At 44.4% G+C, this 27583-nt stretch overlaps 1 protein-coding gene across 14 annotated transcripts in view; it reads right to left on the bottom strand.

Moving 5' to 3' along the window:
- Positions 1–15479: 15479 nt before the first annotated feature.
- The window catches only part of svila (supervillin a), a 134179-nt gene continuing 122075 nt past the window's right edge, over positions 15480–27583 (bottom strand). For 12 of the 14 annotated variants that reach the window (XM_024000325.2, XM_024000324.2, XM_024000326.2 and 9 more), the window contains 17 exons: positions 26201–26337; positions 24530–24677; positions 24117–24262; positions 23674–23849; positions 22943–23093; positions 22488–22690; positions 21101–21183; positions 20182–20336; positions 19979–20084; positions 19202–19409; positions 18809–18942; positions 18445–18600; positions 18150–18293; positions 17816–17937; positions 17390–17545; positions 17017–17037; positions 15480–16632 (listed from right to left, as the gene is read on the bottom strand). In XM_024000325.2, the coding sequence (XP_023856093.1) occupies positions 16546–16632; positions 17017–17037; positions 17390–17545; positions 17816–17937; positions 18150–18293; positions 18445–18600; positions 18809–18942; positions 19202–19409; positions 19979–20084; positions 20182–20336; positions 21101–21183; positions 22488–22690; positions 22943–23093; positions 23674–23849; positions 24117–24262; positions 24530–24677; positions 26201–26337 (2333 nt within the window). In that variant the 3' untranslated portion in view covers positions 15480–16545. The remainder of the gene's footprint in view (positions 16633–17016; positions 17038–17389; positions 17546–17815; positions 17938–18149; positions 18294–18444; positions 18601–18808; positions 18943–19201; positions 19410–19978; positions 20085–20181; positions 20337–21100; positions 21184–22487; positions 22691–22942; positions 23094–23673; positions 23850–24116; positions 24263–24529; positions 24678–26200; positions 26338–27583) is intronic. The other 2 variants (XM_024000329.2, XM_024000337.2) reach the window with 1 other exon arrangement.

Below are 27583 nucleotides of genomic sequence, written 5' to 3'. Positions count from 1 at the left end.
CCTCAAAAAAACGCTCCATCCCTCCTCTTCCCTCATCTCCTCTCAATACATCCATCCCTCTAATCTCCCCCTCCTCCTCTCAGGTGAAATTGATTATGCAGGTCCTTAGTCACCGGTCCTTCAGCAACTAGTCAGTCTGCCAGCAGCTCACCATTCATCTACAGTCACTGCTGTAATTTGCCACTCACTCACCTCACCTTCCCTGTGATTCATAGTTACACTGCTGCAGATGCTCAGTCCGGCTGTTTTTACTTCGCTCTCTCTGGGGAACAGGAATGTGTCATCACATCATCAACATCATTATCATCATCATCATCCTCATCTTTGTCGTCATCGTCATTCCAGGATATGCTCTTGTTTGGCATGTCAATGTGCCATATCTGGCCCTGGTTCACCATCCTGGTCACTGACTGTTGCTTTTTTTGACCAGCTCTAAAAATGTCTCCTGTTTTTTTCCTCATTCATGTGATACAGATCGTTGTTGCTTGACACTGATTGTTGCCCTGAGCTGGCTTTTGTAGAGACAATAAGCTCCCAAACAGGCAGCAGAAAAGTAAAGCCAACCAGTGCCAATGTTACATATTCATAGCTGGCATTCAAACAGGAGAAGATGGCTGAGAAACCTAACAATACAGCTGGTTACATTGACCTTGTCTTTGGAGTTGTTGAATGAGAACTCTGTGGTCGATTTATTCATTCTGTATCTGATTGTGGAAGAGACTGGAAGTCGTTGGCTGCAGCGGGCTGCTGGTTGGTTCCATGTAGCAGCATACACACACATGATCTGCTCACACACACACACACACACACACACACACACACACACAACACCAACACACAGAACACACACACGACTCTGCTCACGGGCACATTCTAAACTTCACACACAACACACACACACACACACAACACACACACACACACACACACACCCCCAACACCACCCCCACAGCACGATCTGTCACAGAGACACGACACATATCTGTGCACACACACGTCACAATCGTGCTCACACACACATGCACGCACAGCCTCCATCCATCTGTTGCCGCTTGTGAAAGAGAGCGATTGAAAACACATTTCTGTAATTTGGCGTGTTCTTTCAAATGGAAATAATCTGCAGTCCTGTTTTTCTTTCCAAAGGGAGGCACCCACCTCTATCGTCGGGCGGCTTTCAAGGTAAGATTAAGAGTTTTTTATTGCTCAGGTTTAGCTATTTTCCTGAGGTAATTCTTCTTCCCCTCTCAACTTGATTTTGAAATGTTCGGGGCACAATGCATTTATAAACCTCACTTCTGTCTGCTTAAGGCAACATTCATCACGCAACGCAGGGAGGGAGGGAGGGAATTTGCAAAACACTTTTCTGTCAGCCCTCCAGAACAACAGGATTACAATAGGGTAGAACAAGGCCCTAATCAAACAATAAATAATACATTCCTCTACTCCTCCCCTCCCTCCATCCATTTAGTAGTCCTTCCCTCCTCCTCCTATATAGACATAGAGGACGTCTGATCCAACCTCTACTGTGTGTGTGTACGTGTGTGTGTGTGTGTGTACGTGTGTGCGTGTGTGAGTGAGTGACTGGATTTACATTTAGTTACTAGCCAACCACACCTCAGTGACTCAAGAAAGGACAATGTCATGTCATGAATATTACAGTGAGGACATGACATCCCATTTGCTGACCCATAGCATTGACACATTGCAGAGGTCAAGTTTTCCCTGAAGAGAACACACTGGTGTAACTGTTTCCAGCAGTCTCTCCTCAATCAATCAATCAAATGTATTTATAAAGCCCTTTTTTATATCAGCAGATGTCAAAGAGCTATACAGAAACCCAGTCTAAAACCTCAATCTCTACTGAGGACACGGATGTCTTTTCTTTAAATGCAAGACATTGCATTCCACTATGTGTTCAAGCCTCGTCTGGGACAGGCTGACATTTAGAAGCAAACATGGCCGCTCGTGCTGTTCAACGTAGTACTGTTCAAGTACACACAATGGCAGACCCAAACACACAGATGGCTGAGAGCGAATATTAATGCCTCATATCGTCTAACACAACTCCATCACACACACACACTGAACACATCATCATAAAAACGCACAGCTCAGACTGTAGGTTCAAACTCACGCTAGAGTTGAGTTCTACCGAGGTCTGACTGGCAAAAGAGAGAGAACCCAGACTCCAGCCGGTTCTAATCATGGTGGAACCGATGTGAAACTGACAGAACCGTGTTGCTCCTGCTCTGTTCTGTGTTCCCTCTCATCCTCTCCTGTGTGTGTGGCACTCCGGACACTTTTTGGGGAAATGTAGGTAGTTAACCACCCTACTGTGAGCGTGCTATCCTGGCAGGTTAGCGTGTTGTCTGAAGCCCTCCTCCTCTAAAGGGTGGACAGGGGGACTGGCAGTGTCGGGCGGATATCCACTGAACATGATCATTTGGATAGCCACGCTAGCTTCACCCTCATGAGGGTCCTAGCAAGCTACCAATCATGCTAGGTACACTGCTAGGTATCAACAGCCAATCCAATAGGGTTCGGAAGCTATAGTGTGCTTCGATTGGTCAATAGCGATGCGATACCGCAGAGCTTTCCCCAACGTAGGTCCCGCCCTGTTCACGTCCCCCCGCCCACTTCATTACCCTCCATTGAAAATGAATGGGCTACCATTGTTTCATCACCCTATGGGCCCTGGTCAAAAGTAGTGCACTATAGGGGACAGGGTGCCATTTGGGACGAAGCCCTCGCTGTTATCCTGGTGGCTAGTCAGCCACGCAAATTGGCCAACACAGCAGAATTCTCCCTCACGTCTCTTCACATCATTTAGCCTGTAGCACTGTCCGACGGCTATCTGGGTTTTACAGCAAAAGCACTATTTTCTCATGTTCTCTCTGAGACTGAAGTGTGCGTGCGAATGTTCTCTGTGAGACTAAAGTACGTAGTACTGCTCTGTCGTCCCAGCATGCTAGCTGAGAGCAGGTCACCCTGGCTGTGAGAGAGTGTGTTTAGCACAGACAGCCCAGTGTGTGAATGTGTGTGTGTGTTTATTTGAGTCTGCAGGGCTCACGCCCATCACTGTCCTGTGGTGAGCACAGACAGGCCAACACTCCCTCTCATCACTCTCCTCTGCTGGGCGCTGTGTGTGTGAGAGGCAGAGAGGGAAAATGAGAGCAGAGAGGGTGAAAGAGAGGGAGCGAAGGAGAGGGATAGAGGGATAGAGAGAGGAATAGAGAGAGAGAGGGCATGTTAGAGCTAGCTGGTGGCATCTGAGTTTCTCTATTATGACACCGCCACCCCACACGGACATAGGAAACAAGTGACACACCAGGTAACGGCATTATACTGTGTAACAGTAACACAGTGGGTGGGAGCATTCTGGCATAGGTTAGCCCCTAGCTAGGGCTCCAGTCCTCGCCCACCGGAGACCTCTTACAGGGCAGTGCTTGYAAGGAGGTCGCTTTCTTTAAGGTGTACTTAAATAAAAGATGACGTTGTAGTGCAGCATGGCACGAGAACAGGTTCTACTATTTCCTTTTCTATGCCAGAGAAAATGGAATCAGTTTTTGTTGTAGCCCTTTGCACTCATACCTGTATACGGGTTGAAAATGGCAGAAGTTGCCCCCATCCCTCCTGCTAATTGGGCACATTTGTTGTTGATTGAATGTTGTACATTAAGGGGACTATGTATTTTGAAAGATGAGACGTTGAGGATTATAATAAATACCGCTTTGATGCCATACAAGCTAGCCAAACACCTGAGTCCAAATCTGCAATTCACATTTCCATATCATAAAACTCATGTCATGTASAGTGTCAACGTTTATGATCACTATGTGTGATGTACATGGCGTCAWACCCTGGGTTGTTCAGAACAGAATGAGCCTGTTTGTTTATTGTGAAGAAAATGTGCAGCACCCGAATGCACTCATGACTCCTTTCTATMTGCGAAAGGCTAACACTACAATATGTTTTACAACTGAGCTAGTCAAGCTTTCAAATGATGCCCACCAAACCCAGATTGCAATTTATAATGGTCCGTTTTTGGATTGCGTAACAGTAATTGTGTGATGGCGGGAATGCAAGGTTGTGTTCCAAACAAAACAACGACAAGTGCGCTTGCTGTGGTTCCTCAACGGCACAGCTAAGAGAGCAAAGAAAGTATGTTATTGTAAGGGGTCCGTACTGGCGGCAGGGAAGTCAGGCGCAGGAGAGCAAAAACTGGGTTACAACGGAGCAGTTTATTACACAAAACCACCGGRATCCAAAACAAACAATCAATGGGTACAAAACKKGTCYCACACCAGATAAACGTGCACAAGCACTTACAATAAACAATTCCGGACAAGGACATGGGGGGAACAGAGGGTTAAATACACAACATGTAATGTGGGAATTGAAACCAGGTGTGTGGGAAGACAAGACAAAACAAATGGAAAATGAAAAGTGGATCGATGATGGCTAGAAGACCGGCGACGCCGACCACCGCCCGAACAAGGAGAGGAACCGACTTCGGCGGAAGTCGTGACAGTTATAGTTGAAGACTCTTCTTTGAGTCTTAAAAGTGGATTGAAATTGTGTAGGAAATGGGCACACTTTGGACAGGTGTGGTGCCACTTGGAGATACTAGTTAGTCCTCTCACTCAAACCCTTGTCATGTTTTTGTCTTATGTTGAACCTACAGCACATTTTCCAGGAATATTTGTATCATGCTACTGAACGTATCCAGAGTATTTTCAGATTTCGTTCTCAACAAACACAGCAGAAGTACAGTACATGTGAAATGCACATAAAATCAACAGTGTAATGTTTGGATTCAGTCTTCAACTGATGTGTACTCACCATTGGTCTAATAATGTTCCCATCATCTCCAAACTGTTCCCTTTCAATTGTTACCACATGATGCATATGCTTTTGATATTTCTTCTGTGTAAGAAACATTTCAATTTAGCCCTATCCATAAAGGCCTATTCCCATGAYTGTAAAGGGTTAATGGTTATTACATTCCACTAAAAATACAGATAACGTTTGAGATTGCTTTGACCACTGAAATGATGCTTTGTGTTAATTTAGGTATGCTTTCTTTAGAACCACTGCTTTTTATAAAGCAATACACTTCCCCTGACATTATTCACTACTCCGTATTTATAGAAATTGACATATTGTGGAAATGAATTCCCTTGACTAAATATTTTAATAGTATTGATGTCACAGTATTTATATATAATCCGAGAGTTTTCTCTTGGGTCATGCATGATATATCTGTAATACAGTGGGGCAAAAAAGTATTTAGTCAGCCACCAATTGTGCAAGTTCTTCCTCTTAAAAAGATGAGAGAGGCCTGTCATTTTCATCATAGGTACACTTCAACTATGACAGACAAAATGAGGAAAAAAAATCCAGAAAATCATATTGTAGGATTTTTTTATTTTTTATTTTTATTATTTTTTTATCCCCTTTTCTCCCCAATTTTCGTGGTATCCAATCGCTAGTAATTACTATCTTGTCTCATCGCTACAACTCCCGTACGGGCTCGGGAGAGACGAAGGTCGAAAGCCACGCGTCCTCCGAAGCACAACCCAACCAAGCCACACTGCTTCTTAACACAGCGCGCCTCCAACCCGGAAGCCAGCCGCACCAATGTGTCGGAGGAAACACCGTGCACCTGGCCCCCTTGGTTAGCGCGCACTGTGCCCGGCCCGACACAGGAGTCGCTGGAGCGCGATGAGACAAGGATATCCCTACCGGCTAAACCCTACCTAACCCGGACGACGCTAGGCCAATTGTGCGTCGCCCCACGGACCTCCCGGTTGCGGCCGGCTGCGACAGAGCCTGGGCGCGAACCCAGAGACTCTGGTGGCGCAGCTAGCACTGCGATGCAGTGCCCTAGACCACTGCGCCACCCGGGAGGCCCACATTGTAGGATTTRTTATTAATTAATTTGCAAATTATGGTGGAAAATAAGTATTTGGTCAATAACAAAAGTTTCTCAATACTTTGTTATATACCCTTTGTTGGCAATGACAGAGGTCAAACGTTTTCTGTAAGTCTTCACAAGGTTTTCACACACTGTTGCTGGTATTTTGGCCCATTCCTCCATGCAGATCTCCTCTAGAGCAGTGATGTTTTGGGGCTGTTGCTGGGCAACACGGACTTTCAACTCCCTCCAAAGATTTTCTATGGGGTTGAGATCTGGAGACTGGCTAGGCCACTCCAGGACCTTGAAATGCTTCTTACGAAGCCACTCCTTCGTTGCCCGGGCGGTGTGTTTGGGATCATTGTCATGCTGAAAGACCCAGCCGCGTTTCATCTTCAATGCCCTTGCTGATGGAAGGAGGTTTTCACTCAAAATCTCACGATACATGGCCCCATTCATTATTTCCTTTACACGGATCAGTCGCCCTGGTCCCTTTGCAGAAAAACAGCCCCAAAGCATGATGTTTCCACCCCCATGCTTCACAGTAGGTATGGTGTTCTTTGGATGCAACTCAGCATTCTTTGTCCTCCAAACACGACGAGTTGAGTTTTTACCAAAAAGTTATATTTTGGTTTCATCTGACCATATGACATTCTKCCAATCTTCTTCTGGATCATCCAAATGCTCTCTAGCAAACTTCAGACAGAGGAGCTTCTTAAAGAAGTTACAGGTCTGTGAGAGCCAGAAATCTTGCTTGTTTGTAGGTGACCAAATACTTATTTTCCACCATAATTTGCAAATAAATTCATTAAAAATCCTACAATGTGATTTTCTGGATTTTTTTCCCTAATTTTGTCTGTCATAGTTGAAGTGTACCTATGATGAAATTTACAGGCCTCTCTCATCTTTTTAAGTGGGAGAACTTGCACAATTGGTGGCTGACCAAATACTTTTTTGCCCCACTGTACATGCATGATATGTGTAATACATGATTGCATTCTTTGAGAAGGATTGCATTATAGCCTGAATAAACAATTTTAACAATATCTATTATTATGGGTGTTTTCATCTGTTGAATCGAAAATATTCGAGTGATATTAAGTAAAAAAAATCCTGAGGACTGAAGAAAATGTTCTCCACATGACAAGAATCTTGTATATTTTGGCCAGTGGTGGACAGTAGAAGCACACCTGAGCCAGCACCAGTCTCTCCCAATTAACCATTCTGACACACACAGGCATTATAACCTCAGTACCATCTGAACCAACGAGGATCCGATTATTCTCCGCTTTTTTTTTCTCTTTTCCATCATGGTTTTCATTTCCTGAAACTGCAAAGAAAAAAAAGTCTGGACGAGACCATGGAACATCACATGTTTTTGGTTTACACAGGAAATCAGATGCAGTTGTGGGGAGGGCACAGATTTAGGAAAAATAGGTACTTTAATAATTTTTATAGGTAGTAGGAGTTTACTGCCTTTCTATATATTGATACTCTGGCCAGTGGTGTTGAGGATAAATCATACTGCAATGAGGCTATCAGGATGGAGGGAAGAGGAGAGAGGGAAGAGTGGCGAGGAGAGAGGGGATAGAGGCAAACGCCAGACTGCATAAGAACAGGAAAGGTAGGTTGCACAGTTAAGATAATGTTGGTAAAGTTTCATATTATCCTCAAATATTGACAAGAATGGGGACAAAAATAAGTCATCGTGATTTCCAGTATGATCACGCTGCTAGGCCCCCCTCCTCATCTTCCATTGGCTCATTTCATTTAAGAAACACGACCAGGCTGTTTTGAAGGTACGTCCTCGTTACCTTCCTTATTAGAGACTAATTAAGCATCAGACAGAGACCATCTGTTTAGCACTCCACCATGTGTGTGTGTGTGTGTGTGTGTGTGTGTGTGTGTGTGTGTGTGTGTGGTGTGTGTGTGTGGTGTGTGTGTGTGTGTGCGCGCTTCAGAGGGAAAAACAAGGCTTTCGTCACCTGGAGGTGAACTAGGCCATAACAGCAGTGGTAAATGTTAGCGGCTTGAGGGGGTTTTCCTCAATGCTTTTTACAACCAAATATTGAGTCACTCTCCTCATGGTGTGTTGACCACCAATGGAACGGAATAACAGGCATCAGTTTGAACTCAGGTTTTAAAATAAACAGCAGTGGTCGGTTGGACCTTAGGATCTAAAGTTGGGATAACGTTTTTGTTTCCTTGGCTCTGGGCTGTGTGAGAGAGAGGAGGGAGAAAGAGAGTGAGAAAGAGACAGGAAGAGCGAGAGGAGGATGAGGAATGATCTGGGCTGAGTCACTCTCTCTCCATGGTAACATAGCTCTGTGATTTAGTTTCTCCCTGTGCGTCCCTTATGTGCACCTGACTCCCTCCCCCTTCCTGAAAACACACCAAGAAATCTGTATTGTCAAGTTAATTTACGTTGTATATACACTGGTGAAATTATCAAGTTGTTCCTCCTCCTCTATGACCGACTGGCATATCTTAGAAGAAAAACACATTTGTCCAACTCTGAGATCATTCAACCTCTCCCCAGCCATCCATTAACATTAGGCCTGTTTGTTGTTGTTAATAAAATAAATCCATGTATCGTCCCACACACAGGATAGGTACAGTGGAATGTGTTGTTTTTCAGGGTCAGGCATAGTATGCCTCGGGAGCAAATTTGGGTTTGGTGCCTTGCTCAAGGCACTTCAATAGAGTTTTCAATTTGTTGGCACGGGTATTAGAACAGCAACCTTTCGGTTACTGGTCTAACGCGCTAAACGCTAGGCTGGAAGCAGAGTCTGTAATGATGCCAGGTGGCAGGCAGTGGGAGGGCAAAAGCTCTTGACTCAGGTCCAACTACTGAATTTACATCTCTGTGTGGCACAATACACACACACACACACACACACACACACACACACACACACACACACACACACACACACAAATCCCGCACACACACACACACACACACACACACACACACACACACACACACACACACACACACAGTGTAGGAAGGAGTTGATTGAGTAAATGATTAGATGGAGATCTCAGTACTGTCTTTCGTTGTGCCTGTGATGTAAGTTGACTGACCTGTAGTCACAAAGTATGCCTGCTAATTAGCCTAAAACCTTAGCCTAAGACCTACAAAACAAAATGGTGGAGGCTGAACTGAAGGACAAGGGTGTTGTCCCAACAACAGGGCCCCAGGTCAAAAAGTAGTGCACTACATAGGGAATAGGGTGCCATTTCAAATGCAACCCGAGTGCACTGTTCTGTTAGTCACAAAGGCAACTATAACAGGCAGGAAGGAGGCTCGTCTACACATCAGTCTCCATCCACTTGGCATAAATCCAGTCAGGCTTTATGTACTCGTCTAGGATAGCGACTACATCTGGGTGAATAAGGACAGCTCTCCACAAGGACTGACTGAGGACTAAGCTAGTTCCCATAAATCATTTTAGCTTTTCACCTCAAGGGTCTTTGATGTTGCTTTTCTTCAGTTGTATCCCAAATGGCACCCTTTTCCCTATAATGTGCATTCCTTTTTAGCAGAGCCCATGGCACTATATAGGGAATACGGTGCCATTTGAGACACACTTTTCAGTCCCTGGACAGGAAACTCTGGCTCCAAGAAGCGTTTTCTTCCCAACCAGAGAGTGAAGGAATGAGAGAAGGAGAGACACGAAACACAGCAGGAGAAAAGGAGAAGAGACAGGAGAGAAACATAGCTCTTTTGTGATGCGCGGACGAGCTCTGGAATAATCCCAAACATAAATAGAAACGTGAAAAACAAAACCGAAACAGAAGCACAGAAGAATACATGCTAAGCCTTATTACGCTTGTCATTGTTCTGAGTTTGTGGTCTTCTATGGATTCTGGAGAGAGGGATGCCATGAAGAGAGGGAGGAGAGGCAAAGAGTGTAAGAGAGAGAGGGAAGAAAGGGAAGAGGGAGAAGGAGGAGGCACCAGAAGGACAGGAGAGAGGAGGCTCCACACCAAATGCAAATATTGTGAAACAAAAGGTGCTAAACCTCAACTGTGCCACTTCGCACCTTAAGCTTGCTGTTGAATTAACACTTATCGTAAAACATTATGTTCCTGTGGAAAGGGCCTAAGCAACGACAGATGGTTGAGAGCATTAGGGAGATACCTTCCAAATCCTGGCTACGTCCCAAGTGGCACCCTATTCCCAAAATAATGCACTACTTTTGACCAGAGCTCTATGGGTCACGGTCAAAAGCAGTGGACTATAAAGGGAATAGGGTGCACAGTCTGGAACACAGCCCTTGGAACACAGCCCTTGTATGCACAGTCTGATAGAGACATACTTTGAGATAGAGACATACATACTTTGTAGCTTAGCCTACAGTATATACAATCACTGTACAGAGTATCCAGTGTCAATTCCACACATACAGTATTCTGTATTAGTCCTCAACTGGCTATGCCATCAATAGCAGCCACAGGGAGAACATGGACGGACGTGAAAACATCATCATAAGGCACTTTCTTTGGTAACACTTTATTTGGATAGTCTACAGACTATGAGTAACATTTCAACTATCTACTAACCCTTATTTTAACCGTAAGCAAGCAGTACCTATCCGGACTATCCAAATAAAGTGTGACCTGTTCTTAGGACCTTTTCTTCCTCATCTATTTGACCTTATCACATATAGTACTGTATGTAGACACTGGTATGGTGCTGGAGATAATAAATATAACGTTAAAAAGTGGTGGAATTTCAAAAGAGGATGCAAAGAGTGGAATCATTTGATCAACTTGAGGTAACGATAACGTACATTGCAGGCAGTTGCTCGGTTTTGTTCCATTCTACTGGTCTGATGTATAATTCACTCCAATTCCCTTACCGAGACAGACTCTTACCCTAAGCAGCTTGACATGACGTGAACCTTGATACCAAGACAGACTCCCTGGCTATGATACAAAAAGTCACTCATGCATAAGAGACCTGCATTAAYACGGATTGGATGAGCCACGATGCTACCCGCACCTGGGACTACATACAGCTCTTTTTTCCCTGTCTCTTTCTGTCTTTCGGCACAGTAGTATGGATTATGGATGGTACACAGGTAAACAGAGAAGAGATGGAGGGAGGAGAGTTGGGAGGAGGAGAGAGGGGTGAAGAGGAAGAGAGAGGAGAGAGAGGTGTAGAGGTAAAGAGAGAGGATAGAGAGAATCTTAGTGAGTGGGTGGTAGAGTGGGAGGTATGGAAAGTCGTGTATCAAAGCCCTTAGAAGGTAGACCTGGACAAGCTCAGTAGACTTCACAAACAGACTGGAGATTTGGAGCTGCTACAGTTCATCTAACAATGTGGCAGGCTAGTAGACACACAGTAGCGCTAACATTGTTGTATTCAGAACTGTGTGTGTGTTGGTGTTTGCGCATGCATGCATGTCTGAAGAGACAGCGAACTGTGCCACTGAATAAAACAATGCGAACTGAGGAGACATCGGTTTCTTTTTGGGGACGTTTCAAAGACAGAGACCGCATGAACTGAGAGACTTCCTGCCCTCCCAGTGAACACAACAGTATTGGATCCACAATGAGCAGAAACAGAGCCAGCAGTACTAACAGGTTTTGGTGCATGTTGTTCTGTGACTGTGTAACCAACTTCATATAGCCACCCAGAAGAAAGGTACACGGACACTCACACGTCAGGTTGTCTTGGTTTTTGGTTTTTATCTGCTCTCAGGATATCCCTCTCAGACTCAATGCACAAAGTGATCATATAGTATAAAAAAACAAAAATACAGTAAAACATACCTGCAGTAAAAGATATCAAACAGTGATGACAGGCATTGACAGGACGGTCACAGCAACTGGTTAGGTAGAACACAAGATATCTTTTAGATAGGAGCAACAGTAATGATACATGCCCTCAATGTGAAGTGACATTAATCCATAAATACAGAGCACAAGTACAACCCTTTTCATATACAACTTTTAAAGTTAGTAAGAAAATAAACATTCACTTAATATTTCAATAAATCACCTGCTAGCAATAGCTAGCGTGACATTACAGTGCATTGACTGACGGTGCTAGTTAGCTCGTCATTAGCACGGCTAGCTAAACCAGCAAAAACTTGGTTAACTTGCGGAAATAGGCTTGAAATACATTAACGGCAACATAAATATATACATAGTCACATTCGCTATTGACTTAGGGATATATGAACCAGTTGTGTTATACACTTTAATCAGTTTTTTTATGTCCAGAGGCAGGAGACACGAACCTGCTCTCAGGATATCTCTCTCAGACTGAAGAGCAGGCACACCAACTTTCCAAATAGGGGAGAAGCACTCAAAACTCACTAGCTGTTCTTTCAAGGAAAATAAGTCTGAAGACCTCTCGTATTGCCAACCTTACTAAAATGGAAGCAAATATTTTTATGAATTCGACAACACATAATAAAAGGAAACTTTATTTACATCACACCTTTTTTTGTAAGTGAATGGTTTTACTCACTACTCTGCCCGCAAACTGCGGTGTTCTTTGATATCTACATTGAGCGCAGTGCGGGTGAGGTTGATGGAAACATTTTCACTTTGTCACAACTGCACCAAACTTCATCTAATTGGCCCCCATTTCTCTTCCATCACACTCGCAGACATGCACCGGGTCGAGAAATGGTGACATGACAGTTCAGATCGTGACATCCAAAATAGAAACAAGCTTATTATTACATCGTCCATTTTACACACTGTCACTGTATTAACATTCAGCACCACTGACCTCACTAAACACAGCGGTGGTGTTCGAATAACGGTTAGCTTTAAAAACATGGACACGTTACCGGTAGAGCATTTCATGTGATAGGGAGAAGCAGCCACAGGAGTACCTGACCTTTAATAGCCATTAAAAGGATACATAAAAAATCCCTTGGCATATTGGGCCCTCATAGGGTAGTGGGTCCGAATCTCTGTGTGTGTGTGTCTGCATAAACAGAGCTCTGGGACTGATAATGACAAGGCCATGTGATGACATTCAGAAACATGGTCTAGTCTGGTCTGTATGCTTGCATGGCACTGAGTTGGAGTGATGAGACAATCATGATATACACTATATATACAAAAGTATGTGGACACCCTTTCAGATTAGTGGATTCGGCTATTTCAGCCACACCTGTTGCGGACAGGTGTATAAAATCGAGCACAAAGCAATGCAATCTCCATAGACAAACATTGGCAGTAGAATGGCCTTTCCAACACGTCAGTTCTCAAAATTTCTGCTCTGCTAGAGCTGCCCCAATCAGCTGAAAGTGCTGTTATTGTGAAGTGGAAATGTCTAAGAGTGGTGGGCCACACAAGTTCACAGAACAGGACCAACTCTCACTACAGGGTTCCAAACTCCCTCTGGAAGCAACGTCAGCACAAGAACTGTTGTTCAGGAGCTTCGTGAAATGGGTTTCCATGGCCGAGCAGCCTCACACAAGCCTAAAATCACCATGCGCAATGCCAAGCATCGGCTGGAGTGGTGTAAAGCTTGCCGCCATTGGACTCTCGAGCAGTGGAAACGTGTTCTCTGGAGTGATGAATCATGCTTCCATCTTCCATCTGGCAGTCCAACGGGTTTGGCGTTTGCCAGGAGAATCTACCTGCCGCAATGCTAGTGCCAACAATACAGTTTGGTGGAGGAGGAATAATGGCCTGGGGCTGTTTTTCATGGTTCGGGCCCCTTAGTTCCAGTGAAGGGAAATCTTACCGCTACAGCATACAATGACATTGTAGACGATTCTGTGCTTCCAACTTTGTGGCAACAGTTTGGGGAAGGCCCGTTCCTGTTTCAGCATGACAATATCCCCGTGCACAAAGAGAGGTCCATGAAGAAATGGTTTGTCGAGATCGYTGTGGAAGAACTTGACTGGCCTGCACAGAGCCCTGACCCCAACACCATCAAACACCTTTGGGATGAATTGGAACGCCAACTGCTAGCCAGGCTTAATCGCCCATCATCAGTGTCCGACCTCACTAATGCTCTTGTGGCTGAATGGAATCAAGAACCCGCAGCAATGTTCCATCATCTAATGGAAAAGCCTTCCCAGAAGAGTGGAAGCTGTTATAGCAGCAAAAGGGGACCAACTCCATATTAATGCCCATGATTTTGGAATGAGATGTTCGACGAGCAGGTACTTTTGGTCATGTAGTGTATGTAGTCTGGAATAATAATATTTAATACAGAACCTCAACTTCATAGTAGGTAATTGAGGGTGTACTCCTCAGACCGCACTTTACTCAGTAACATTAGTTACATGGGCGAGCAAACTGATCACGACAAAAAGCGCAACATTTTCAGCACCCTGACATGACTCAACAGCAACCCACGGATCCATCTGGGAGTTTCAGTAACACCCTCTACACTGTAGAGGTGACAAGAACAGACCTTATTATCAGTCTTTCAGCGCCCTCTGATGGAGGAAATGTGCAACATACCCTTAAATAAAGCATATCAACATATACAYAACAGAAACAGACGCAACATGGAACAATTCCAAATATTTGACTGAGTTACAGTTCATAAGGAAATCAGTCAATTTAAATAAAATAATTAGGCCCTAATCTATGGATTTCACATGACTGGACAGGGTAGCAGTCATTGGTTGGTGTGGGAGGGCATAGGCCCACCCACTGGAGAGCCAGGCTCAGCCAATCAAAATGAGTTTTGCATCACAAAAGGACTTTATTACAGAAAGAAATACTCCAGTTTCATCAGCTGTCTAGGAGGCTGGACTCAGATGATCCCACAGTTGAAGAAGCCAGAAGTGGAGGTCCTGGGCTGGCGTGGTTACACATGGTCTGCAGTTGTGAGACCGATTGGATGTACTGCCAAATTCTCTAAAACGTTGTTGGAGGCTGCTTCTAGTAGAGAACATTAAATTCTCTGGCAACAGCTCTGGTGGACATTCCTGCAGTCAGCATGCCAATTGTGCGCTCCCTCAAAACATCTGCGGTATTGTGTTGTGTGACAAAACTGCAAATGTTAGTGGCCTTTTGTCCCCAGCACAAGTGCACCTTTGTAATGATCATGCTGTTTAATCAGCTTCTTGATATGCCACACCTGTCAGGTGGCTGGATTATCTTGGCAAAGGGAGAAATGCTCACTAACAGGGATGTAAACACATTTGTGCACAACATTTGAGAGAAATAAGCTTTTTGTGCAAATGGAACATTTCTGGGATATTTTATTTCAGCTCATTAAACATGGGACTTACACTTTACAAGTTGCGTTTATATTTTTCTTCAGTATACATTTCATACAGGTACTGGATATACACACGCATAAACATACGTGTTATTTTATCTGAGAGAACAACATACCAGACTTACCTGTTTGCTGCATGTCATTTTCAGGGTTTAGGCATTGTATGGAAGCACGGTGTCCCCCCAAAATGGTACCCGATTTTGTGCACTACTTTTAAACAGGGCCCATAGGGTTCTCTACTCAAAAGCAGTGCATTATAAAAGGAAAAAGGTTACGATTTTGGGACATCCATTTAGACAAAATGTCCCATTTCAGGTGATAAAGAGGCGAAACAACTTCCTCAGATTTACTTTAAGTGTTTATTTCTCCAATATACTTTATATCACAAAGGGAGTCTTTATAACACAGACTACCGTCTTCCTGTATATAAAGTGTACATCAAAGCAAGGCACTATACATTGTTGAATTCAAATAGAAAGATCCTTCTCCTTCTCCTTTTATTTCTGTCAATTCATGCCCGTAAAATATAACACTTCTCTTCAATCTGAGCACCTGACCGATGCAGGACATCCTCATCGCAATAACAACAGATACAACAGAATGCACTAGATACAGGATTTCTTCAATAAAATGGCGACATGTACAGTCTCTGGGGGAAAGGAGCATTATTGTCCCACTACTTAACATATGACAACCTCAACATGAATAACACAAACATTTATTTCATTTCTTAGCTCACCGACTGAATACTCAAAAGGCTTTTTTATTCCTATTATATATGTCAATATAAATATAAATTATTTTTGGAAAGACAAACACACCAAAGAAACAGCTTACAGAAAGAGTCTGTTCGGAGTGTGTCGAGCAGAGTGGTTTTCCTGCTCCCAGAACAACTGGCAGACCCTGTATGGTTGATACTGTAAAGGCATGGTCACACACACACACACACACACACACACGGACAACCACACATACTGTGTAGATTTAACAAGCCGGGTGCTGACATTACATAAACATCCACTCAAGAGTCCATTCACTCACTCACACACACACACACACACATCTCTGAACTATCTCCATTTATAATTATAATACAAATCAACAATGGGAACCAACAATACAAATAAAAGAAAAAAAGACTACAAGAGGCTTGTACACCTCTGCTGATCTTTCACTCCCTCCACCCACTGCATCTCTCCTCCTTCCTCCCTCCATCGTGGAGAAGGGTACTCAGAAGAGCCTGTTTCCGAGCTCTCTCCAGTCCAGAAGTGAAGGCGTTCTTGGTCAAACTAAAGAGTTCTCAGTGGCGGGTCCTCGTTCCAATCGAACCCCGATGCACCTCAGCGACCGACCGTCGCTTGCTGATGATGATGCTGCTGTCCGGTGGTTAAGCGTTCTGTCCAACGTACTAAAACAATCCTTTGGCTTTCTTCACATTCACCTGCTTCCAGCCTGGCAACAGCTCGTACTCATCCCTTGACATCTCCAGCCCTTTCTGCGAACATTGTGAGCACACAATAAAGACGAAATCTACCAACCACCACAACAACTCCTGTGTGAGATCACTTCAATGTGTGAGCTGCAAAAAACAAATCCATCATTCATAGGCCACACCATGATCAGTGATCCAGTTCATCACTCCAGCAGCTTCCTGTATTGAAAATCCACACAGCTATTACTTTGCGAGTGGAAAGTGACCAAACCATGCAAGAGAGGTTCAGAGTGAGAGATTGTGTTGATCCACACACACAGTGAGGAGGGAGGTGAGACAGAAAGCAACACACACACACAGGATTATGATTCATCTAGTTCATCAGTCAAAGTGAGGATGCTGTGTACGTGTCTGGGGCCAGCTGTGCTCTCAATTTAAAGAACTCACCTTCCCATAAGCCCCTACACCCTGGAAGGTGAAGTGAACAGTTAAACACATGATGAGTCAGAGAGAGAGAGAGAGGACAGAGAGGGATGAAGGAGGATACATTTACATAAACAGACAAAGTTAGACTGAAAAAAGTTAGACTTTTATGGATTTTAGAGAGGTCCGTTTTAGACTCGTTTCCCTTGACTACCATTATACAAAACTCCATTGTGATCCATTGTCACCCACACATTGGAGAGGCTCATTATTGTCCGCAAACAACACAGAACCACAGACTAAGTGGACATATAACATGACGGAGCCAAGGCACACCTAGAGAGGAAGCCGTCATAATTCTCCAGGGAGTTGGTGGTAGGTGTGGGAGTGGCCTCACCTCAAAGTCATCATTGTCTAGGTAGATCTCCAGGCGTAAGGGGTCCACTCCCTCGGGTAGGGGCCGCGCCAGCAGGTCCGCCAGGGGGTAGGTGGTCTTACACAGCCGTGCCAACACGTCCTCTACCAGGATGATTTGGTTACACACCTCCGCCTCCTGGGACACACAGCGATATGAATAGAACGTCACGCTCAGTACACACACTTTCCAAATCAATCCCATTGGGGTTGGCAGTAGCCTCGAGGCAGGCCAGTACCCCGATGGTGGCCGGGTTCGAAACATAGGGCTGACCGGGGGACAATCTGTCTGAAATAAGCCATCAACAGGAGGAGTTGGTGTCAATGTAGAATCTAGTTCTAATGGCCATTGAGGTTTATTTAAGGTGGGTGTAATAGGTATGGGATGGGCGACAGCCAGGTGACCTACCCTTTCAGTGATCTCAGCGATGTCCTCTCTGTGTTCCCAGCAGGGGAACATGTTGGTGAAGGTTAGAGGTTCAAGTCCCGCATGGATCAGATATGACTTGGGAGGCTTCTTCTCATTCTTCTCTGTGTGTGTGTGTGTGTGGGGGGGGGGGGGTAGTATCAATGTAATGGTTAGTATCAATCAAACAATTCCACATTCCCCCCTCTAGAGGACATACCTAGAAACACTATGCCAACAGTAACACTATCTTATAAGGGCTTATTTGCTTTCTTTCGGCATCTTGTCCATAAAGCAGTGTAACTAACTACCACCTGACAGCTGTGGTGCCCAATACCTGTGCAGTACTGCAGCACCGTCTCCATGGCACACTTCCTGTCCGCGTCCCAGCGGATACGGGCAGAGCCGGGGCTCTCGCCATCCTGGGGCCACCAGCCCTGCCACAGGTACACCTCATGGTGGTTGTCTACCAGGAACAGGCCTTCATGAAGAGGAAGTGATGTCAAAACAGGGCTACAGGAAGTGACGCGGTGATATACACATACGGACAGAGGTCAAACCTATGTGGATTGTAGTAGTAGTCTCTAGTCATGCATACCTATGTGTGTGTGTGTGTGTGTATGGTACAGTACCTGGTTGTGAGGCATTGTAGAGGTCCTCCTGTAGGAAGGGCAGTGAGTTGACCGCCTCTGTTACTCTGGCTGGGTAGAAGAACTCCACAGCTACAAACTCTCCAGACGTGCTGCTCAGCTGGTAGAGACGAGGGGTGAAATTGAACTTCCCTGGATCTGGGGGTCAAAGGTTCATCAAATCACAACACTTTCCCATTCTAATAATGCTATTTCTATGAGAGAATATACAACAATCAAATTATTACAGTCTACTAGCAAACGAGTACATTGCAATTACACCATTGGAATTCAACATCAAAGACAGATTTATGAGTAAGCTCAGAATGAAGTCATAGGCCTTCCTGTGCGCGCGATTCCCACTAACCTTGTATCATGCAGTCGTAGGCCTTCCGATCTCTCCTCCCCAGAGCCTCCCAGAATCCCGTAGGCTCTGTCCCCTCGTCACACTCATGGATGGTCACCTTGCTGCTGCTGTGGAGCCCCGCCTCCAATGGACACCTGCAGACACACAGGCACATGGACCACTGCTATCATGCTGTTAGAAACACTTCTGACCCCATTCTGAACACTGACTCATACAGAACATTGTTAAACTTACTCAAATTGATCAGCAATAATACACATCTATACACTTCAAAACATTCCTAATCAATAATATCTGCCCTTATACTGACCCCTAAAATCAACTGGACAGCAACATATCTAGGACATAAACATGTCTTCTTATGCATCTAGTTATGAATGTGTCACCGCTCACTGCTCTTTGATCTTGTTGGCGGTGGTGCTCCCCACGTCGCGGGTGTGGAGCTGAGCCTTGCAGCCGTGCCACAAGTACATGGTTGCCTTGGAGACACTGAGCAGCACCATAGAGGTGCGGGAGCGCAGGCTGCTGCAGTGACACGCTACCTCCAGCAGGTGGCCCTCCACAGGGACCTCACCACGCACACAGTACAACCGCCAGTCATCTGATGGGGCAAGAGGGGTTAGAGGTCAGGTCAGGTCAGACAGATAACATTTCTCTCTATGAGGAGAGAACAGCAGGAAACAAATGGGACATAAATCATGCATTTGGAGAAAAACATGTTTTCATGGGATCCATTGGTGTTCCACACAGACACAGAGAGACAGAGAGACAGAGAGACAGAGAGACAGAGYYGGAAGAAAAGAGTTGGATGATGGCAGGAGAAAGGAGGATAGTATTGATGAGAAGGAGAGGTAAGGATGGTGAGAAAGTGGATGGTAAAGATTTACCATCTTAATTTGACCCTGCTTATCACAGCAGGACAATAACAGAAAAAGTTAATGATGTGGATTATATTGAATGGACATTTTTGTAGGGGTTGACACATACTTCGTTAAGGCAAATCAAGTCAGCGATTTTAAAGGGGAAATTACAAACTTTAGAAGCCTTTTTAAATCAATTGAATACACTCCAATTAGCACTTTCCAGCGCCGCAGGAAAATTCTGTGACAACAGAGTGATTAAATGATGATAGCAGATCTGTACGCAATAAGTATGGACAGTGCAGCTTACTCTGAGAGTTCTCCTCCTCCTCTTCTCTCTTCCCTGCATGGACCACCATCCCTCCATTAAAGCACTGCAGGAAACATGGAGGCTCTTTCCCCTGCTGCACCTGGACCTGTAGGAGCAGAGGAAGAGAGTGGTTACGCGCACACACACACACACACACACCACACACACACACCACACACACCACACGCGCACACACACACTACCTGCGCTCCTCTCTCCTCGTCCAGTTCGACAGTCATCAGAGCGGACGTTCCCTTCTCGTTGACGGTAGAATTCCGTCCCTGCCAGAAGAAATAGGAACACTTCTCCTTCCCAGCTCCTGCACTCCTCACCGCGTCCGGATTATGTCTCTTCCCAACTAAGGTCAGACAGACACACACACGGATTCACAAACGCCGATAAACAACTTTTCACATCATGAATAAACACCAGGGAGACCTATAAACAGCTGTGACACTTCTGTCAAACCAATAAATGATGGGGTTTAAAAAAAAAAAAATTAAAGGGCAAAAACAAAGCAGGGAGTTTTGSAGTATTTCCTGCCTGTCTGCCTGTATCGGTGTCTTATGTAAGGAAATGTGATACCCCATTGCTGTAATCAGCTATCCTCTTCTGCAGCCCATACATTGATACTCTGTGCAGAAGAAAAGTAGCCGTACTGCTGCTAACCAGTAGAACTCATCCCAGCTTCTCATCTCCACTTCTGTCCTACTAGTAATGACAGTTTGTTTGAAGTCTGAAAGAACATGGATTACTACAGCGAGCGAGGCTTTGGAACAGCACAGTCTGTGTCTATGAGTTTAGGTAATGGTTAATTATTACCCTAACGTAGCGAGGTAGGGGGGGGGGGGGCGGAAGAGAAGCGGGGAGGAAGGGTGATGGGGGCTCTCTCCTTACATGGTCTTCACATGGAGAAGATGGGTGTTTAAAATCAAGGAGGATATGTCCCTCTGCTAAATAACGTAAAATCCCTACCTAAAGCAGTGCAGGTGTGTCATCAAAGAGGGAATAAGCACGATGGAAAGAGTGATAGCAGCAAGAGAGAGTGAGCGATAGAGAGAGAGCACGCTTTGTGGTGTGTGACAGTGTTGAGATGTCGGTCAACGGTGGCTCGAAACTAACCTGCTGTGCTCACCATGTACTTCCATTTCACCACGTACGTGTCTTCCTCGTGGAACTGTCCGATACTCTGCTTGGGCAGCCGGCTGTAGGATAGAAGATAAACTTTATTTCACAGTAAACAAATTGACAACAGAATTTCAGCATGCTTATAGGGAAGGACACTCAACAAGCACAGCACTTACACAAATGACTGATGATTGGCTGAGAGAAATTGATGATAAAAAGATTGTGGGGGCTGTCTTGTTAGACTTCAGTGCAGCTCTTGACATTATCGATCATAGTCTGCTGCTGGAAAAACTTGTGTTATGGCTTTGCACCCCCTGCTATAATGCGGATAAAGAGTTACTTGTCTAACAGAACACAGAGGGTGTTCTTTAATGGAAGCCTCTCAAATATAATCCAGCTAGAATCAGGAATTCCCCAGGGCAGCTGTTTAGGCCACTTGCTTTTTTCAATTTTTACTAACGACATGCCACTGACTTAGCAAAGCCAGAGTGTCTATGTATGCGGATGACTCAACACTATACACGTCATCTACTACAGCGACTGAAATGACTGCAACACTCAACAAAGAGCTGCAGTTTCAGAGTGGGTGGCAAGGAATAAGTTAGCCCTAAATATTTCTAAAACTAAAAGCATTGTATTTGGAACAAAACACTCACTAAACTCTAAACCTCAACTAAATATTCTAATAAATCATGTGGAAACTGAGCAAGTTGAGAAGACTAAACTGCTTGTAGTAACCCTAGATTGTAAACTGTCATGGTCGAAACATATTGATGCAGTAGTAGCTAAGATGGGGAGAAGTCTGTCTATAATAAAGTAATGCTCTGCCTTCTTAACAGCACTATCAACAAGGCAGGTCCTACAGGCCCTAGTTTTGTTGCACCTGGACTACTGTTCAGTCATGTCGTCAGCAGTAAAATTAGATTGAAAAAAAACAGATTAAAAAAATACCTTATGGAACAGCGGGGACTGTGAAGCAACAAACATAGGCACAGACACATGCATACACACACACGATAACATACGCACTACACATACACATGGATTTAGTACTGTAGATATGTGGTAGTAGTGGAGTAGGGGCCTGAGGGCACACAGTGTGTTGGGAAATCTGTGAATGTATTGTAATGTTTTTTTAAATTGTATAAACTGCCTTAATTTTGCTGGACCCCAGGACGAGTAGCTGCTGCGGGATCCAGAATAAATACAAATACACTGAAATGTGTATTTTTCCTTTATCACAACCCCACCACAACACACACATAATATGCATCCCAAATGCATTGTATTCCCTATACAGTCCCTATAGGCCTTGGTCAAAAGTAATGTACTATGTAGGGAATAGGGTGCCATTTGTATAGGGTGCTACACACCCCCCCACCTGTAATCGAACTCCAGGATGTGCCATACGTCCACGGCAGTGGTACTGATCTCAAAGTGCCTGCGGTCGTCCCCCGCCACAGGGCCGTAGCCCCGACCCACGTCCACCCCATCCAGCACCGTGCGCACCGGGGTCTGGAGTAACGGCAGCATCAAGGACGCATCGTAGGACCGCGTCGTATTCTGTTCCGAGCTCTGTTGCTCCTGGAAAGGAGAGGAAAGCGACAAAACGGGTTGAGGAAGCCATCGGGACGTTGAGATGCGTGTGGTGGAGGAGAGGGAGTAGAGGGGGAGATGGGTAATGGGGTGTTGGAACAGAGTGAGGTTTTGTTCCCTGTTGTCTAATAGTGTATAATTTGGCAAGTCTTATATGGAATTCTTGAGAAGCTACAGGATAAACACTGAAGAGGAGATGAACAAAAAAACAAAACTATTAACAACTATTTGGCGCTGTACCTTGTGTTCGTTGAGGTGTTCGTGGCCGTTTTTGGTTGTGCCTTTCTTCTTGGAGTCTGTCCAGTCCAGGAACTTCTCCTTGAACAGGGTGGTCTCATTGTGTTGTGTCAACCTCCCAAATACAGCCCAGTCCGGACGGCCCTGGCCCTTCCTGCACACCACAGAGGGAGAGAGAGGAGAGGTAGAGAGGTAAGAGCTGTTTGGAGCCTTTTATATTTTATTAAACCTTTATTTTTCAAAGCAGCTCAGTTTAAAATTGTTTGCAATGACCATCTGGCAAGTCTGTTATTAAAGAAGCCTACAAACTGTCCATGGGCATAGAGGCAGGTTGTTTAGAGTAGAGCGGAGTGATGACATCCTGCCCATGTAAGGCTTGTGTTCTGCTGAGCCTGGCCTTCGAGTTGTTTACACATACTGTAGTGGAATACTTAGCTAGGCTCTCCATAGTAGAGAGGTATATGGTGTTGGCCCACCTGCGCTAACCGGAGCGGTTTTAATACGGACGGTTTGAAGTTACCTCGCAACTCAAGTAAAATCCTAACCCTCACAGGGTCGTGGAATRACACTCTCAACCATACATGAGAAATGTGTTACGTTCCAGTACGTGCAACCTACATATCAGGATTTATTGTCAATACTCTGTATGTGAATTGGCTAGCTCACTGTACGGTTTGGCTTAGTGTGTGTGTGAGAGAGAGAGTGAGACAGAATGTGTGTGAGCCACCCAGTACCTGGGTATGAGTGAGTTGCACTCTCCAGGGTCCAGGGGGTTGATGTCACAGCAGGTGTAGTCGAAGGTTCCGTTCCACAGGTGTTTAGCCAGCTGGAAGGCTACTTTCCTCTGGGCCAGAGTCACCTCCTTACCGTGCCAGACATACACCTCACTGCCAAAGTCCAACACCAACACCTACAGGCCAAGGGTCACAGAGAGGGGCAGTCAGCACCAGTACAATTATGTACTTTCACTTTCAGCTCAAAATGGTCATTTGAAAGTGAGGAACTCACAGGTTAGAGTAGTGTACCTGTCATTGTCTAAATCTTGACTTAGGAGATACAGCAGTCTGATCAACCAGGTTTCTTTTTCCATCTCGGTCTTAACTTGATCGGAATCCAGTCAGAATGAAAATCTATATCCTCATACCAAACAATGTTAGTAGTAATAGTAATGTCTAACCTGTTTGGGGCTGAGCAGGGTGCATCGGGGAACCTTCCCCCAGAAATCGTCATCGGGGACCAGTTTGTCATCCACTAGGCGGTAGATGCAGTTGGTTTCTACGATGGCGCTCTCATACAGCTCATCCTCGTCTGGCGTCCCCGCGGCTACAGGAAGTGTTCAAAACTGATGATGCATTCAAGGAATAACTGGGAATCATTTGTGGGTAACATTTCAGTTGAGGGGACCCATAACACATTCAAAATAAAATAAACTTACCTACATAGCCATGAATGTATCAAGCAAAAAGGGACCCCAAAACATGACTGATTGAAGTATGTTTGCCAAACTAACCGACAGTTTGCCGTACACCGGTAGCTGGTAGGTAAAATGTTAATTCCACAGTTATATTCCATTAACTACTTCATCCTTACACTGGTAGCTGCCCTGTCCGCCCAGAATCTTCCAAAACTCCTTGGCAGCATAGCTGTGTGTGTTGATGCCCTCCTCGATCAGCTCTACATAGTTGGCACGGCAACCCAGATCTCTCTTGGTCTGAACGAACTGGGCCAACTCAGCAGCCTGAGAAGGAAAGACAGAAAAGAAGCAAATGGTTAATTCTAGGCCCAAATCAAGTGCAATTCATTGTGCTACATAATTAATAGCTCAATGATTCTTGAAAGGGACAATCTTTTTTCCCACAAATATTTGTCTTAATATTAACATTTGAAGTATATATTTTGACAGTTTAAGCATATGTTGCAGAACATGGATTAAAATATTTCAGAATATTAATGACGGCGATACTCAAAAATACATTTTTGCCTCTAAAAATAAAAGATCAATACAAACATTTGTAAAATACGGAAAATTGTTCAATTTGAAAATCCCCAATAAAAACATAAGCATTCTAATCAGATCTTTCAACACTCTGACGGAGTGGACGTGGTATACGGTATATTCAAGTGGTATACACAGTAGCAATAYAGTTATTCCTTAGTTGATTTAACTCTAAGATCTAATTAAAATGAAACATATTTGAACCAAAATGCATATTCTATCAGGCATTTTTCAATCGAGTTGACAGATCACGGTTGTGACCATGGTGATTCCAATATCGTTTGTTTAAATCTATCAAAAGTAGAGAACTTTCCAGACCATCAGTGGTCTTGTTGGACTACATGTAATGAGGATATGAACAAGGGGTCCTTATGGTATAGCTGACCCTTTGCATTCCTGATTCATTTAGAATTTTAGACTAATCTCAGGACACATCTTTTAGGAATCACAGTTTTGGGAGAAATATTATTTAAAAGTCAGAGGGATAGTGCTACATAAGATTATTTTTCAGTTAATATCCCATTACRTTTTGGTGGAGTTTGAAATTGGGATCTTTTTCTCCGGACAAGGGCATTTCCAGGCATAGAAATTAATAATATTTTGAAAATTCCCAAAACAAATATTTTCCCTCATAAAATTCCCCTAATTGTAAATTTTAAGCTCAAATAATGCTACAAAATCATTTGTTTAAAAAAATTAAAAMAATTCCCTGCCGCACAAGGATTTTCCCGACTTTCAAGAATTCATGAGCTATTAAGAGTGAGGTGAATAGATGTCATCTTAAAAAGCATATCCTGAGATAGACCTCTTATGCAAGTGTTGTGAACAAACCCCCATTGGGTTTTAGTCTGAATTATCATGGTTTTTTTTGAGAGAGAATTTCAGAATCAGGTCAGTTTTCTTTCTGGTCAATCAGAGCTAGAGTCTGTTTGAAACAATAGCTGTAGGTCTGCGTTTGTCTCAGTGAGAGGCTTCCTGTTACGTCAGCTGTTCTCCCCTCACACACACACACCACTTCCTGTGTTGCTACGCCAACGCTACTTCCTGCACGTGACTTGAAGCAGCACACGCCTAATAATAACAGACCTTTAAAAACCCACTGACAGGGTTACACGCGTTCATCTGAGCATACCTACACAACGCTAACACTCTGTGGACAGCACTGCTTACAATTACATGTAACCTATGACAATGTGAGTGTATTTGATGCGTTTGTGATAGGTATGTATAGCTGCTGAACACAGCAACAAGATCAACAGACCTACCTTAGCCTTCTCGATGACGTTGGCGAACTCTCCAGTCCAGACAAAGCAGTGATGAGGAGTGATGAGCAGAAAGCAATCGCCGCTGTTCAGAGAGGACACTCTGGGCTCCACTAGTCTGGTCTGGACGTGCCGTCGGCCTGGTTAATATAACAGACGGACACGGATAGATGTGGTATATTAGTGGTTGTTTTGATTTTGAATGGCAGTTAAGAATACATAACTTTATACATGAAGAATGCATCCAAAATTGTTTATTGGATTTGGTTTGCCCAGGGTAGAGAGGTGACCTGGGTAACATGATTAAGCACCACAGCTGCATGGAAGTGGTGTGGAGGCCTAAAGGAACCAAAATAACTACAACAAACACCGTCTGTTTTTAAAATATCCTCTGAAAAGGAAAGGACACCCTGGAAGAGCATCCTTCGTGGCTTTGTGTAKAAATGTGGCTATTTTCCTCTGTGGACCTCGGCAGCACTAGGAAATGGGTTACTGTTGTTACAAATACTGCATGCCTGACCCACATGCAATAAGCAGCAAATAGGCACAATACACAACAGTTTCTTCCTTCCCCAGACAACAAAAACTGCCAGAACAAAATAATAAGCTAATTTAGACGATTAGCGTGCAGCAGTCAGACAACGGAAGCACAACCAATTCCCTACACAATGGACTACTTTTAACCAGGGCCCATAGGGCTCTGATGAAAAGTAGTGCACTATATAGGGAATGTTTTGCTGCTTARTGTTCTGGATGGTTAGCCTTAGCATGCTCGTTACAGTGTGTCTCCGCGATTCACGGAAGACGGAGGGCTTTCCTCGTCGGTCTATTCCAGGAGGCTGCTCTCAATATCTGTCTAATCTAGGCCATCCGGCATCCCAAAACGGCYCCCTATTTCCTACATAGTGCACTAGTCAAAAAGTAGTGCACTACATAGGGAATAGGGAGCGATTTGAGACACAGKCCAAGAAATTGGTCTCCTTAATGTGACAGTACGGTGAGAGAACGCCTTCGGTCTTTGTGAAGGTAAACCATCGTCAGTATGTTGCAGATAAATGAGTGTACTATTGGAAGCACTTGTTGTAAAATACTGTCAGAGAGACTGTTGAGTATAATGTATTTGGGATTCCAGCTTAGCGCTTAGCCTTTTAAACTGTTCCGTTTAGCATTGTTGATATGCATGTCTCTCCTAAGAACTACTAGCAGATGGTGGTGGGTGGTTAAAAGGTGAAAGCAGCATTCATGTCACCATCTAATCAACTCTTTTCAGAGGGAGGTGTGTGTTTGTGTGTGTGTGCGCGCGCGCAGCCAACCCCATTCTTTCCCTGGGTTTCTTATCATGACTGATCCCAGAGTTGACTTTTAGTGAGCCGAGAGGTCATCTGT

The sequence above is a fragment of the Salvelinus sp. IW2-2015 genome, linkage group LG14, assembly GCF_002910315.2.
Source record: "Salvelinus sp. IW2-2015 linkage group LG14, ASM291031v2, whole genome shotgun sequence".
Taxonomy (NCBI): Eukaryota; Metazoa; Chordata; class Actinopteri; order Salmoniformes; family Salmonidae; genus Salvelinus; species Salvelinus sp. IW2-2015.
The sequence above is the reverse complement of the archived record's forward strand: the minus strand, read 5'-3'. Positions and strand labels throughout refer to the sequence as shown.